General features: G+C 37.5%; 1 protein-coding gene across 1 annotated transcript in view; it reads left to right on the top strand.

Moving 5' to 3' along the window:
* The window catches only part of ANGPT1 (angiopoietin 1), a 153,922-nt gene that overhangs the window by 89,220 nt on the left and 47,672 nt on the right, over positions 1-17,030 (top strand). The window contains exons 5-6 of the mRNA XM_030943129.1: positions 8,191-8,318; positions 13,711-13,812. Of these exons, the coding sequence (XP_030798989.1) occupies positions 8,191-8,318; positions 13,711-13,812 (230 nt within the window). The remainder of the gene's footprint in view (positions 1-8,190; positions 8,319-13,710; positions 13,813-17,030) is intronic.

The raw sequence follows: 17,030 nt of genomic DNA, 5'->3' as shown, positions 1-17,030 counted from the left end.
AAGATCATTGAGCTCCTACTGCAGAATAAACAACTAGTATAACCAACAAACAAAACAACCAAACAACCGAGCAACCCAACAAAATCCCTAACCTTGCCTCCCCCTTTTGCCCCTACAACAAATCCAAATGCTTTCTGCAAGATCTCCCATCTCCCATTTGCTCCATGGCTATGGAACCAGTCCACAGCCAACAGATATAGCCAGACCAGCCCTGCTCCTGTAAGTGACATTCTGTGACTGCATTATGTTTGGGGTTAGCCCTAAGTGCTCCCTTAGACATCCAAAATGTGCATGTGTATTATACACACGCTTGTATTGTCATAGAGTCTGAACATTTTAATGAAGGTCAGCATTTTCTATTGTCACCATTCAGCAAATGAATGTGCCTAAGAAATTCTAGAGTTTTATTTTCTTTCACCTTCTAAAACTCCCATATGAATTGAAGGTAAGCTCCCAGGGAGATCTTGAATGAAAGATGCAGGAGGTGTTACTCACCAGTTAATGGCCCAAATGAAAATATTATTTTTTAAATTGTTATAGAGGAATAGACAGAAAATCAGGAAAAAATTGCACCACATAATTCATGATATGTTCAAATACTGCATAAAGTATTGGAAACCACATTGCACACAAAAAAATCTACAAAGACAGATGACTGAGTATGTGAAATACCATTAACTAAACCTATGAGAGATACTTCAGGCGATGCAAAAGATAATAGAAGGAGATTGCAGTAGAAATTGCAGGTGGCTTGTAGAGCATGGCTGCAGACTTACACTGACACTTTCAGCTAAGAATGCAGTGTCACCAGCTGGAACACTCTTGTTAAAAGCAAGCAATGGGAAATTGTCCTTCCCACGGTATGTGTATGGAGTTCCTTGGTATGGGATGCTGAATGATGAAAATTAAAATGGCCTCAAAAATGGAAAAAGTTAATGGAAGAGAACTCTTTCAAAACCTATTAAAGATGCAGATGTTTCATCTGGTGGAGAAAGAACTTATACTGTAAATTCCTGGATATGCTTTCCTGCCCTTATGCTGCTCTCCAATCCTCTGCTTTGAACATCTGTTCATATTGAAAACCTTTTTCAGGCCAAGTGTTAGCCAAGCTCTTGCAAAATCCTAGGGCCCTCCTGAGGAGAAAAGTCCTAAAGGAAAAGAAAATAAAAAGAAAATAAGTAATTATGAGCATATAAGAAGAAAAAAACCTGAAGATGGTGGTTGAAAGTAGGGAGGAAGCCCCATGACTTTCAGGGCCCTGATGCTGGAGATGGGAGGCTGGAGAGGCTGGAGCAGCAAAGTAACCTGGGATATCTAGCCTTGTAACTTCATTTGGGAATAAGGGGGGCCTTGATAAAACATTTTTATACACTAGAATCTGCACATTTATAATCTATAAACATGATTATGGAGCAATAGTTCCAAGAACACAAATATTTTATTCCAGTACATCAAAATGAACTTCCCAATTTGCCAATGGCCTGCTCTTTTTGTCAGATTCAGAGCAATGCTGCAAAGAAATATTAACTTTTAAAGCATTTTGGTGAATGCATATTTTGTTGAAAGGAAAGTGCCTGTCCAAACTCCAGTCCTAAACTTCCTTTCACCTCCCTAGTAAACAAACATGAGTACACAAGCATGTACAATGACGTATCTGAGGAGGCTGCTGGACTCCAAGACATACAGAAGCAGCTTTCATACTAATATCCCCCCATTTTGTTATGGTTTTTTAAGATTTTCAGACTTTATGGAGATGAAAATAAAACATAGAATTAATAAAGTAGAAAATAAAGTTGACATTGGAGAAAGTTTTGGATCAGGTGGTGATAGTTTGTCTTTATAACAATTAGAATTGGGTAGTAACTAAGTATAAATTCACATTTAAAATTTTAGTTGACTAGCTAGATGCATAAAAAGCTCCTGATATTTTATCAAGAATAAATAACTGCAATACTTTTTTATTATGTACATCTCAATGGCTTTTAATTTCCTAATTATTTTTTCATTGGTTATACTGAGTGACAGTGGTAGCTTTAACAATCCAGAAACATGTTTTGTGGAAGAAAAACAGATAGTGTGTAATATGTACTTGACTGAAAATATGTTTTTAAGTCCATTTTAAGAGGGACCCAAGTGTGCTCTTGCATAGCTATCATTTCAGTTCATAGGCATCACTGTAGTTATCTGGAGAGCATACCTGAACTGGAATCAGCCTTCAGGTTTGTGCTTTTTCTTCTGGTTTGTGTATCATTTGCAACACAATGGTGTTGTCAAAGGGTTGCCTTATTGCAGGCAACATTGGGTGTCACAGTCAGCTATTAGGTTGCAGTTTAATATTTGTTCTCAAGTGGAGGTTGGTATATGCGGCACTGAAACAGCACTGTCCCCTGGCTGTAAGTCAGCAAAAACTGTAAGTCTTTGGATATTTTTCCTCCTCAAAACAAAAAAAGTCTTCACCTTATTCTGTCAGATTTGTTTGTGGTTGCTGTTGCTGGGTCAGGGAACATATATCCATGTGTGGGCAGTGTTCCAGGCCTCCTCACTGGGTAACAGTTTGAGTAACATCCTTTGGATAACATTAACAAAGTGTTCTGGATTTGATTCTTTACAAGCCAGGCATTATTTACCATTGTAACTGGAATTTTGTTGGTCCACAGCAGCTGCACCCAAATGGCTGGGAAAGAGGACAGAGTGTCACAGAAATGCAGGATTCCCCACAATATGCCTGGAACAATGACAAGATCAAGGCAAAATTTATTTGCAGTCAGGATCTAGACAGAAACCATCATTTGGCAGTCCTTGCATGACCCTGTCCTGGAATGTAGCAGCTTTAGGTAAAAACCACCAATTTACAACCTTCTCCTTTTTGACTTTTTAGAAGCTGCTCAACATGGGACATAATTTTTACCTGAGATGCTTTTGATAGCACAGCTAAAATTTTGGTCAATTATATATGACAATAAGATATGGAGAAAGAGTTTTCCTATCTGAATTAAAAAACATGAATGGTTTTTTAAGTGCCTTTTTGTTACTTCTTGTCTATAAGAAAATTATATTTATGTAAACAAAACGTTGAAAAAATGAAAATATAAAAATTCATTCAGACACTAAAGAAATCTCTGCATATCTGTCCAAATAAGTCACCATCATGCAGAAAAACAAACAGCTGTTTTTCATTTGTTGTCAGTATCACTAAAGGACATAGGAGTCTAGTGATTAGCTCAGTCTCAACTGATTTCACAATAGCAGGTCAGATCTCAAATAACTTAGGAATTATGATTGTGATTTATTGATTCAATCAATATAATGAACTGCATTTTAAGATTCTTTATTGCTTATAGACAGGCTGTGCTATTCACCAGGTATCTGATGGAGACCTGAAAAGTAATGAGACAACTTACTTTTTTCAAAACCAACCAGAAATATCAGTTAAAAAAATCAAGCAGATTATTTTAATTTTTTTCCTAGTTGAGATGAAATTAGATAATTTACATACAGCTAGAAAAAACAGACATTGTATGCTTTCAATTTCACATTCCTGGAAGAGAATACTAGATTAGTAAATATTTCTGAAGCTGCTTTTTCTTAGTAGTCAGTTGGTATTTCTTTAAACCTGTGAAAAAAAAGAAAACATTCTCCATTTGTGATAGCTATTAGGAGTAAACTAATTAACTATTGATTTAATTGTACAACTGATAGCAGAAAAATAGTTTCACTCTACACGGCAGACATAGTTATCAATCAGTTAAATTTCCCTGACTATTGATTTGGGGAAAAGCCCTCTATATCTGAGCTCTCTCACTTGCAAGCACAGGTAAGCCATTCTAACAAAACTGGAGGGGCTGCAGCCTCAGGTGCTGACCCCAGCTTTCTGCTGAGGGTTAATATCCTGGGGGCAGGTGCAGCAGAACACTGCTCAGCCCTGGTGCTGCGTCGGGTTCTGAGTTGTTGTTGCTGGAATGGCTCCCGAGGTATTAGAAAGTCCTTTTTCCCAGCCTCACACTTGAGGAAGAAGTCGAGATTCCTCAGCTCTGGTTTTTCTGTTTATTTTCTCTTATCTAATACATTCCTTTTTGGACCTGTGGAGGTCTGGCCAGCAGGTTGGGTTGGCGCACACTGACCACCCTGAGGACAGTGTTATCTTTTTATACTAAAAACTACAGGTACTTTATTGACAATAACTTTCCAATACCTATCAATTATGTTAGACAGTCAGTCTTTGCCCTAAACCAATCCAAAAGTGCCACCATCACAGCAGAAGATGGAGGACAAGAAGAAGAAGAAGGAGAAAGACAGGACAGGCCCAGATTCCTCCATCTTGCCTCCTGAACCCCCATTCTAAAAACCCCAAAATTCTACTTTTTCACTTTGTGATAAATTCACTATCATTCTTTTCAAACCCTTGCAGCTTGTAACTCCTCACACAAAGCTGGTAATTGTTTCCATGGGTTAAAATCAAAGGCACAGGTGTCTTTGACTCCGTGCCAAGGTCTCTGTGCCCCCTGCCAGGGTCTCGAGTCCTCCAGGGCAGTCAGAGGAATTTCCTGGGTTCTGACAGTGCTGCACAGCCCATGGGTTAGCAGAGACCTCATTGATCTGGGTTCCTGAACATCATCCACAGGGCCTGGGCAGTATGGATGGCACTTCCTGTACTGTCTGGACTCCACTCATCATCCAGGGCACTGAGGAAAAGGAACAGCTGAAGGACTGATAACTGAAAGAAATAATTGCCATCAAGTATGGGAAAACAGATAGATAGCCCAAGGACAAAGTTATTGGGCTAAAAATTACCCAGAAGACTTTTGGAAGTGCAGTGAAAAAGTTATTGTTGGTTCTCCTTCTGTTCAGAGACACAGGGCTTTCCACACATTGCTTTAAAGGAGCATGACCAGCTTATTCATCCAGAGAAGGTAATCAGAAAACCCTCCCAGGTTCCAAACCTTGGCTAAGCATTCTGGTTTAAAAAATGATAATATTATTTTTCTTGACATAGACTTATCTTTTTCTTCAGGTACATAAAACTCCATCATAATCATTGTATATGAAAACAGCCTAACAAACATTAGAAGTTTGTGTAAAGACAATATCTTGAAGCTGACTAAGGAATTTAACGGTTACGTATTTTGTTTTAGAACTAACTTACTTGAACTTTCTTACTTTTTAAAAAAATGTACTTACACATCTACCATATGTGAGCCAATATATCATTCAGGGATGTGATGTATAAAGGATTCAAGGTCTATGTAATGTTGTAGAAAAAAATGGTCTGGAGTTATAGTATGTAGAAGTAGTTTGGAAACTGTATGGAATATTAAGTTAGAAAAACAACATCAAACCTTAGAGAAAACATATTTTATGCTGAAATCACATTACCAGTGACATTCCTGAGTATTAATTTTCTGTCAAGTTTGGGCTGTTTTTGCAAATTACAGTGTGATGTATTAAGAAAACTTAAACTTTGGCTAGTCATGCTTAATATAATGTGCTGCAATCTTAAATAGTATAGGTCCTTGTGAAGGAGCTGGGCTTTTCTTCCAGTGGGAGCACCAACTCCTGAGAGAGGGGTGAGAGGCGCCTAAGGAAAGCCATCTTCTCCTGGCTACAGTGGAACAAAACCCCAAATGGGTATTGGAATGCTTAGTTTTTAGGAACTCATACGTTTGCTCTCTGTGTGATCTCAGCTACTTCAGCTGTCTGAGTCTAAGAGGAAAGATGGCCATATCTATGACATTTATCTGTCTTTTCCAGCTTCATCTCTCGCACAAACATCGTTTTTACTGTGTTTCTTTTAGTTTTAAGCATGATAATTTATTTCTAAGGACAATTCCTAGAGATCCATCTCTTTAGAAAATTACCAAAGCTATTTGCTCTGATATTAAAATCTTACCTTGTTTAAAATTTTAATGATATAAACTTTAAAACATACTCATGATTTCTTTTGTCTAAGCTTCAGCTAGAAAGGACCCAAATTCCAATTTCCTTTATTGAATCTTAAAAGTTATTTCCAAGTGGTTTTCAATGTGTGTATAATACTCATGTAAGAGGTAAGATAATCTTGCTGCATACAGCTAATAAAATATAGGTGTTTTAAGACTGAAGGAAATGAGCAGTGCCTCTGCACCACTAAATATAATTTTGAGACAGGAGAGACTGATGTCTCCAGTTGAAACAACAGCATTATAGAGAAATTCAGGCCAGAAAGAGTGGATCTATTCTAAGGCCCTCTGAAATCAATGAGAGGTTTTGCTGTAACTCCTCTAGGCTTTGGCTCCAGCCCCAAGTAATTATTCAGGTTGGACTTTGGCCACAGATACTGACACCATCTGCTTACAGAAAGTACCATGAGGTCTTTAATTAACACTAATCACGAGAGCCTCAGTTCCATGTCTTATCTAAAAAATGCCACTTTTGAGAGAGTGCACCATTGATGTGCACCTTGCTAAGGACCCCACTCCCTGCCATCTCACAGGGAAGTGTGCTATCTACAGCATTGCCTACACTACCGTTTTCAAATATGGCTAAGTTTCAAAGCCATTGATTTCCTAGACAAATTTCATATGCAAATATATAAATTAGGTTTGATTTTTGTTGATAGTGCTGAATAAAAATAACAAACATGAAGCAAATACATGGAAAGGGAGAAGTAAGGGATTTTTGTTTCTTAAAATAAAATTTAAAAATAATAATATGAACACACATAAAAGGGAAAGAATAATATAATTTTTGTGCAAAATGCCTACCTAGAGAGCAGCGTAGTCTTACAATCAGGATTGGATTTCTCACTATTTTTCTATTTTCACCTTTTCACGGAATGACTGAGGTAAAATGTTTATAGCCTTTTTTTACCTAAATTTCCCCATCTGTGAAATGGTATTAATATCAAGTGCTCTGGCAGGAATTTGCCATCCTAAATTACTGCTTTGAGGTGTTCAAAGGGAAGATAGTACTTCCAACTGCATGCCCTTGGCATTATTCTCACCACCTATGGCCCGTGTAGTCCTACACACTGTTCCAGGCCATTGCCCAGTTACACATCAGCTTTGTCCAGAGGCCATTTCGCTGAGTGAATGAGATGTAGTCCCTTTTGTATCTATAACTCACACTTTCAAGCCAAAAATGAAAAAGAAGTATCTTTCACCAGAGGATGAGTGTGTCTGGAAGACTTAAATATTGTATCCTTATTGTAGGGATTAATGAAGTGCTGGCCCGAACCCTGCACATCACTTAAGGACATGTTTAACTTTAAAAATCTGAGTAGGCAGATGGATTTCATGGGAATACTGATGTGCTTAAAATATGTGCTGTTGAAATAGAATCATATCCTTCACTATTGTGTAGGGTCATGCTACTTTTGTTTGTGAAAGGGAGGAACACTCTCAGATGTTACTCCTTCTACAGGGAATTTCCTGGTTGTTCAAGGCTGGGATTCTCAACATTTTGCACTCCTGATTTCTCAGCCCAGCCTCATACATACATGGTCTGTCTGTAATACACAGGATCAAGATCTGCACTGGTGTTATAACATTAACTGTTTCCCTGTGCTGAGCCAAAATGAGTTCTATAAATCTTGCCTCTAGACACCTGACCTCAGTAGCACTGTTTTTTCTTTTATTGTACTTAGCAACCTTTATGAATGTAGATAGGAAAATAATTAAATTATTCTCTACAAAAAAATAAATTTAAGCAAGCAGCTGCCTTGCCCCAAGCTCCTGTGCTGCTCAAAAGTCATTACTTTGCGAACAGCACAAACTCTCTCCTTCCAGCATTGCTGTCTTAGGTGAGCATCTGTGTCAGATCACAACTCTGAACACATTTTTCCACCTTTATGTGCCATCTCTGGGGCATTCTTTGGCAACCTCCCGGGTGCATCTTTAGTCGGAGGCAACACCTGCAGGGGCACAGAGCTTTGCACTCAGAAGGAACATGCTGTGTTACCTCTCAGCAGACAGGATGCTCTGTTTACCTATTTGTATTGTGACCTCTTCTGGTGCCTACTTCTGCCATCTGTCCAAAAGCTTTGTACTAGTTCTTTACTAAAATTTGCCAAATGCATGAACTGTGCAAGAAACACAGTACAATTACTACTGTGCATTTTTAAAAGGAATGTAGTATGTAAAAGTGGACTTCCTAGATACAAAAATGATTAAGACTGTTGTTGTAACTTATATTATCATGTCTTTTGTTTTGCAGTTTTACTAAAGAATGCAAAAAAGGAAGAAGAAAAGCCATTCAGAGACTGTGCGGATGTATACCAATCTGGTGTTAACAAAAGTGGGGTCTACACTATTTATATTAATAATGTGTCAGATCCTAAAAAGGTAAAGACTGGATTTATTTTCTTGTTTGTTAATATGACATTGCTCTGAACTGAAAGGAGTGTTTTGAGACTTTATCGAAGTTATCATTCCACAAAATATTGTACTGGTATAAAAAGCTTGTCTTCTCTTTAGTCTTTAAAAATTATAATAGACTGAGAAAATTATTAACTGTATTATTCCAGACATTCTTCTTTCCTGCTGACAGAAAATCCTTCCTAAGTTCCAACGTACACTCAATAGTTGACTCACTTCCTCCCACTTGGCAAGCCCAGTTGAATCAGACTATGGCTGCAAATAAATCTGCAATAAAATTTAGAAGTGAATTTGTAAAGTGTGATAATGAGGAAGCTGATCTTGGGGATTATCTGGTAGCACAAAAAAAGAAGGAGCAGAATGAGTAGTTTTTAAAGATAAGGATTTAAAAAAATTCTGCTCCTCTTGTAGGGGACAGGGAAAAGCGGATTTGGCTGTAAAGAACACAACATGCTGAGTGCCAGCACTGCTTGGAATTATGAAGCGTGTATAATCCCATCCTTCTCAAAAAAGAGACTTGGGAGGGGGTTTCTTTTATGCAAATGAAAAATTAGTCTGTATAAGAGATTATTTTCTTGCAAGGCTTTTGTTGCTAAGGTACCTGAGTCAGGAACTGATGTTAGGAACATGAGAGGATCACCTAAACCCAGTTTGTCTGTGGGGGAATGTTGGCTGTCCCTCTGACAGGACACTGTTGGGAGCAGCCACCAAGGCTAAAGGCTGATTACCTGGGAAATACAGTGGTGGTCATAAAGTGGGCCAGACAGGAGGGAGGGAACCACTTCTGTCTGGTGAATTTATTCTTACTGCACTAAAATGGTGATCCTGCAAACATAAAAATACTGTAAAAATATTACCAATATTATTGTTTATAGTAATATTCTAATCATATTAAGATATGCTAACCTTGTTCCTAAGTGGAATTTGGTGTTACAAAAGGCCTTTAGAAGCCTGTAAACATCAAGATGTTATAGTTTAGCAAGGAATTAGAGTTCATTAAACCATGAGTAGAATTGGAGTGGGAGAGTTTTATGGGCCAAGATCAACATAATTCTGGAAACTGTGAATTGATAATTGAAAATAATTGACATGACATAAAAGGCAGATATCCCTGAAAGCATTACTGAGCAGGACAAGAATAATGAAAGAAATTCTGTAGATGCTGCTCTGCTCAAAAGGAGATGTAACATCTGTGTACAAATCACATGTACCAATTGGCAGTAGTTTTCTTAGCCTTACTGAAGCTCATGAACCATAACCAGAAGCTGGACTGCAATTAAAAACAATGGTTACCTGGAAACACTGTGACACTCATGCTTCTGGTATATTTACCTCAAACTCACTCCACTGGCAGTATAAGGACAGTTTCCACTGTATCCCTGATTACAGACACTGCTATCAATCAACATAGGTATCACAACTCAGCTGGTGCCATTGCATTAAGTTTTCTGGAGGGCTCCTATTTTAGCAAGAAAAGGCTGAGTGTGTGTTTCTGTGTGTTGAGGGCATTTCTGATACACCAGTTTCTGTCTTGCCCTAGCAATAATACAGCAAGAGCTGAGCCCAGGCATGTTCACGTTAGTCAAGTGAGGAATGTGATTGCTTTAACAGGTGTTTTTATAGACATTGAGGGCATTTAAACAAGCTGCAAGGTAGTGCTGTGCAGATAGCTGAACTGACTCCAGCTGAGATAGCTTCAAAATCACTCCAATGCAGCACTGTGCCAGCACTAATTAGCCCAGAGGTAGCACCATGCAGACACAATCAGATTGCTCTAATATCCTGATAGGTACTCCATGGAGACAGACTTGCTTGTTTAAAGCCAGCTTAGTTATCTGGATTACCACAATGCAATGCACAGTTCTGGTACATCTTAAGAGCCCTAATATATTATTATCATCTTTTGTATTATTCACAGTCGCAGGCAACTATCTCATTCCTAACAATTTTATACATCAGGCTACAAAATATGCCTTCATTTGATTTCATATTTTCTAAGGGTTACTTACTAGAATCCTGATATTCAATGGAAAATACCTTTGTCATATACACAAATGTTACTCTCAGTTTTGGTGTTTTGTTGGTTTCACATCCATATATTCACAAAAAATTATCCTTCATGCCATTTACATATCTCATTTTTAAATTCTCACACATGCTTTAGACTGCAATTTTTGTTTCTTGTTCCTAGCTTTAACAGTTCATTAATATAGTTCACTAACCTTCAAGTCCTTGATCAAAATTAGTGTTTCATATCTGTTTAAAAAGATCTTAATAATATTCCATATTTTTATATAGAAAGAGAAAAAAGAATTAAATTATTAAGGTAATTAATTGGCTTACTCTGATGTGTATATGTGCAGTGCCTGATAATGTGGACAGATGATTACTCCGAGGGAAGGAAAAGGCAAGAAGAATCCTCTCAGTCCCCAGCAAAGTCAGGGTGAGCTAGAGGGGAAGCAAGGCTTCTGATGAGCAAGGGAGCAGTGAAAGTAAGGTTGTCCCCATTTTGGAGTTGAAAGAGCCAAGCCACCTTTGGGAGCCAAAGTAGGCTGGGTGTGATTGGTCTGAGTGCAAGCAGGAGCTCTGCATGTGCCCTTGAATCAATGCACTGGCTGTCCCCCTGTCTCCCCTAATGCCCCCACAAACGTGGCTCTCACCATCCTCTGGGTGCGCCACACTGAAAATGAAATGTTATCCCCCCTGTGCTGGGCTGCTGGGTTTGTGTCCTCATGGTTCTGCAAAAGCAATTGCTGGGGCTGTGCTCTTCACTCCTCCCCCTTTACTTTCTTCTTGTGGACTCCCACTGAATTGGTGCTGATGCTCTCTCTCAGCATATCTGGCAGAATTTTAACCCATTAAATGTAGGTTATCCCCCTGTAGTGTGCAAGCTGTCCTCCAACATGGTGATCATCAGACTGTTTTTGCATAGCACAGACACATTCCCTGCATCTCAAAAGTCTGGTCTTGAACTTGTTGCTCCATGCCAGTGAAGTAGATTTCTGGGGTCTTGGTGTGCATGCACTTAAAATGAAATTTGTAGAAATTTCACATCTTCCATTTACTTTAAAATTGAGCTTATCTCTGAATGATAATTATAAAAATTTTAATAATTTAGTCCATAAAGGTAGAATAAGTAGAAATAATCCCACATTTGCCTTTTTGGAGCTTGAGAATTTTTACCCATGCATTTAAGGAAGTGCAAGAGTGCAATATTTTGGATGGTCTTTTATTCTAAGGTTATTTTATGAATTATAAAATCAGAAACTATAATGCATACAAATTCAGTCACTTTTTTTCATCCTCTTCTTTTCTAATAGAAAGTTAAGTATCAGAACAAATTAAGTGGTGTTAAATGGCTGAGTGCCTTGATCTTTTCTGGGACAGACAAGGCTAAAGCTATGCACAGTAACATCTACAATCACCATGGAACTCCTGTTGATATGGGCAGGTGTTCATGTCTGCTGCTGTGGAAAGTGCCAGACCATACAATGATGGCAAGTGAAAAATGTGCTGCTGGCAAATCTTTTTTTCACTGTGCCGTTTTCTCTTTCAATTTGATATATTATTCAGAACACTTCAGTCTTTTTATAGGTATTTAATTATATTGTACTATGAAAATCCCAACATTTGCATGCATCTTTAGAATGAGTAGTCTTAACACAGTTGAGGATTTACTGCTTTAAAAATTGGCAGTGGATTCATGGGAGCTTGAAATGACTTACAAGGAAAGTAAATCCATCTTTAAAAGTTCTCACCGTAAATCAGACTAAAGACATTAAATCCTGTAGATAAATGTTTTGACTCACAGTGGCTTCCCTAAAGAAGGAATAGGGCCAAAATATTTATCTAGAAAATTGTGGGTTTTCTTGTGGTTACCCTGAATGAAGTTCATGTTTGTCCTGGTATTCTATTTCCTTCCTGCACTTTCACAGGGACTCCATTTGGCATGGCTGGTGCAAATTAAAACAAAAACACTTGCATATTGTTACTATGACAGCTCTTATGAGTTGGAGAAATTTAGAATGGCTTTTCCAGAGGGTAGAATATGGTCCTCTAGTCAACTGCAGGACAAATTTTTATTTAACTATGTTGGATAATAACCTCCAATTTGTCAAAGCAATATAAAGCTTTAAATTGCTAACCAGTGCTTAATGGGTTGACTCTTGCTGATGTGAGTGCCAAAAGCTAAATGTTTTCAACACTCTTACATACTGAATTTTTACCTAAAGGGCAGAATAAAGCTTTTAAAAGAACAGACAAATGAAATTTAGGATAGGTGCATCAATATTGCATGATTGAGTCCAGGGGAATGAAATCAAGAAAACTTGCTTGAATGAGTAGCCCTAAGAAAGTTAGATCTTAAAATCAAGTGTCCTAGAAAAACAGGAACAAAAATTACTACTGCTTCTCACATACTAAGAAAAGCAAATGCACAAGCAGTATTTTAATTTTTTCATAGTTTATATTCTGTATTTTTGAAGGATAATGAAAAAGAACGAAGTGAATAAAAGTTAATATTCATTTTTATTATTATATGGATTATTTAAGATTGATAACAGATTTCAGTATACACAATATTCTAATATCAAGGGTCAACAAAATTGTCAAATTGTTTCATCATCCTCTGTACACAGAATCTTTAGTATCTAGGTTATAATTTTCTTAGTGCAGTGGTGACAGGTTATGATCTTGCATATTGAGTATGTATCTTAACTTCTGACCTTGTCTCACAGACCTCATATCTTGAGCCTGTTTCTACCTACATTCTGTCTTATAAGGCAGCTTGCTCCGAGGTCACCTGTCCCATTTTGGGACACTGCCTGGAACACTGTAGGTAATATTACAGTTCAAAGGAAAAAAGTATAACTTCATTTGTGATGCATTTCAGACTCCTAGGATGAGTGTTTTCTGCAAGAATTTTCAAGATTCTCACCGAGACCAAATGACACTCTGCTAAAAGCTACATGAAGCATTATTATCACTGAGAGAATTATCTTGTTTATTAAAAGTGGTTTCAGGGGCACTACAGAGAAAGTAGAAAAAAAAAGCGTGGAGGGAATGTGAAAGGCAAAGCTGAAGAAGCAGAAGGGGATGACTGGGCGATATTCTTGGTGATGTACTGAAAGGAGACATTGCTGAGAGAATTACACTAAACATAATGAGAGAACTGTTTGTTCCCAAATGACTGAGGATGTCATTGAGGGAATAGGGCATGAGTGCACAGGAAAACACATTCCCTTAATGCTGTTATTCACAAATACTTTCCCTCCCCCCCCAAGATGACAGAATTTCAACTCAAACTTGTTTTATTTTTTGTTTGGGTTTTTAAATTTTTCTTTTTTATTTAATATTGTAGGTCTTTTGCAATATGGACATTGCTGGAGGAGGATGGACAGTTATACAACACCGAGAAGATGGAAGTCTGGATTTTCAGAAAAGCTGGAAAGAATACAAAATGGTAAGATGAAAAATGTCCAATAGCTGTACAACTCATACAAGTGTCAGATTTCAAATACTACTTCTTATTGACCTAAACAGATAATTCCTCCTATAGTGATGTGGTATGGTCCTGCAGTCTTTTATGAACTACCTTTCATCATGTCTGTTACTTTTGAAAATAATTTTTACTCAGTTAGTTGAGTATTATTTCCCATGATTTAGAGTTTCTCTCAGATCAGTTGCTGAGATTAAAACAAGATGAGGCCAGAACAGTGCTTTCTGACTCTGAAATTTTGACTTGATGTGATGTTCAGAAGTAAAAGGCATGTGATGATGTTTCTAAGGCATGGATGTTTTCAGCTAAGAGGAACTCATTCAGAATTTGGAGCAGATAGGAATAAAAATTTTTACTGGGGTTTATCCCAAGTCATACAGCACGTCTGCCAATCAAGTTAATGTACTGGAAATGTTGATACTTCAAATAGGATTACAAGAAAATACATAACTTAACAAATTAAAGATGACATGACTTCAAGCAGGCTATTTTTCCCTTTTCCAACTTCCAAAAATTTTACTTCAATCTAAATAACTTGTCACTTTTTTTCATTCTCTGTCCGATCAAACTTTCTGATGGAGCTGCATTCTCTGAGTCTCTGAGGACTGGCTTGGATTTCAATGACACTCCTAGTGAAGTTTTTAGCACTCTGTTATCAGCCTGGCAGAGGAAAGGTTTTTTTTACAGTTTTCAAAAAACACTAATGAAAAGAGAATTTTAAATGTTAAAAATTAAAGCAAGTTCTGTTCTGTAAAAATTTCTATGGGAAGAAGTTCTGTGGTAGAACTTACAATTTCAGAAATAAACATAATATCACATTATTGAACCAAAATCTAATTTTGGATTCTATTGATGCTTTATTTTCAATATTGCTTGAAAATATAAATAATTATCTGGGTCAGACTACTGCTCTTATGGATAACTAGAGGATGTAATCTATTTCATAATATATATTAACTAAAGTGATGTTAAAATAAAAAGAATATTTTTAATAGAGTTAAATAATTTCTATTCAAATTGGTATTGTTTTAATTTAGCAGAAAACTTGAAAACTGTTTTACTTGATTTTGTTTCAGAATCAAATAAAGCAACAAATTATTTTGGGGAACCAAAATTTGAAGATTCTACCAGTTTTACTAGTGAGGAAATCAGAATTTGTATGTGGAACTTACATATGGACTTTTAAAAGTTTATATGCATCACATTAATGATTTTCTCAGCTTTTATCTCCTGAAATCATCTTAGGCAGTGTAATAAATACAGCCCTTTGTAAAGTTTTCCCGTGTGGCCTGTTTTTATATATCCCTTCACATAGTCATTTTCCTCCACTTTTCCTTCACAATAGTGTGGATCTGTACAGGATTAGATTCTGTTGGTTTTGTCTAGTTCAAGCAGAATTAATTTTGCTTCTCTTTAGGAATGATATAGTATTCTAAGGGATCACTTGCTTCTACCAAATAAAAAGGATCGCTTTTGGGCTTTTATTGACAGTTTATGCTATGTATCATGAAAGATGGGATTCATGCTTGCTCTGCTCCTATGAACAGTTTCACCAAAGTAACAATCTTAGGCTCCCCTCTGTGGTTATCATATAATGCCAAGTGTTGAATGCAGAATGGTAGAGGCTGATGGACTCTGTGTATTACCTGATACCTGGAAGCATCTGAGCTTCCAGTCAACAACACTACTGACTTAATTCTTTGGTTGTTCAGAGAGGGTGTGTGATGTCTGTTGGACCACAACCCCTCTCCTTCATGACACATCGGGCCTGGTGTTTCTTCCAGTGGAAGCTGGGTAGTGTGGTGTGGGAAACGCCATGATGGCACTTAGGCTTCCTTGGAGGAGTTGAACTTAATGTGTGTTTTCTCAGCCCATCATTCAGATAGAGATTTCCAATTTTGTTGATATTCTTCTCGAGCTTATAACTCACTGGGGTCCCCAAGCTAACAGAAATAATATCATCATATAATAACAGCAACCATAGATCTCTTGGGCTTCATTTATTTTCAGTGCATTTAGTTCTTATTGGAAAGAAATCTGGAACACTGTTGAAGTTTTTAAGCTATAAGCAAGTACTTGCCAGCTTCTGAGCTGGACAGGAATTCAGGCCACCAGCCTGCACTGCTGCTAAAGGCCCCACAAGTTATTGGCTGTTACAGTGTCAGGAGGCCACTGCACATACGCTCTGCTCTAAACAGATCCTTACAGCAGCTTCCTTGGGAAGGGAGCAGTCTCTGCAAGGGTGACAGCACTGCTGGGTTACAGGAGTCACTGACAGCAGGGAGGCACTCCTTGTCTTTAATGCAGCTCCATGCTGGTGTTTTCAGCTTACATGGAAGCATTTCAGTTCTGTTCTGGACACCACTACAGTAAACAGGTTAAGTGAGAGGTAGGGTAGCCATAAATCTTTTGAGTAGGAAGTATACAACTCCATTCATACATAAATTGCCACACAGTCGGTGATAGTGCAATAGTGGTACTAATTTTTCCTCCTGTGTTTTTTTTCTCTGTTTCCACTTGCATTCAGCCTCCAATCTGGAAAATAAAGTAACACTTTCTTTTGTGTCTAAAACAACAGCTAATGAGTGCATAACTTTTTCAGCAGATTCACTGTTATGCAAGGTTGGTTGGTATCTTCTTGCTTAGGGGCATATGTTCCCAGTATCCTCCAATTTTCTTGTTAGTCTTAGGGTGTGCAGTGTAATTTTTACCTTTGTTGCTAAGAATTCATTTCTGACTAAGAAATCTCTTGGGCCATTTGAGTTTTGTGCATTCAATAGTAATTGGAATAAATGCAGAGAAAACCCCATAAGTTCATTCTCCCATACTTTCCTTATCAGTATCTACTACATCTGTTCTTTTGCATTTTACAATGAATTTTCTGTTATACTGTTTGTTGCTTATCAGAGAAAATTGAAGTGGAATAACAAATAATTTCTTTAATGGCAGGTGAGGTCACTCTCAAGCAAATTTCAAGCATTTTTCCTATTTTCTTGCCTGAGTACATGTAAATGTAAAACACTATTAAGAGTTTTGATCTCTAGAGGGGAATATCACTTAAAAATTATTGCTTGCCATCTGCAAACCCAAGACCCTTTAGAAGGGGGTTTTCTACAGGCTTTCTGTCCAAGATGCAGTTTTTGGCATTTATTAGGCAGTTATTAGCAATAATCAAATCTTAC

Source organism: Camarhynchus parvulus, chromosome 2, assembly GCF_901933205.1.
Source record: "Camarhynchus parvulus chromosome 2, STF_HiC, whole genome shotgun sequence".
In the NCBI taxonomy this organism is placed as follows: Eukaryota; Metazoa; Chordata; class Aves; order Passeriformes; family Thraupidae; genus Camarhynchus; species Camarhynchus parvulus.
Note: the sequence above shows the minus strand (reverse complement) of the source record. Positions and strands in the feature narration are given on the sequence as shown.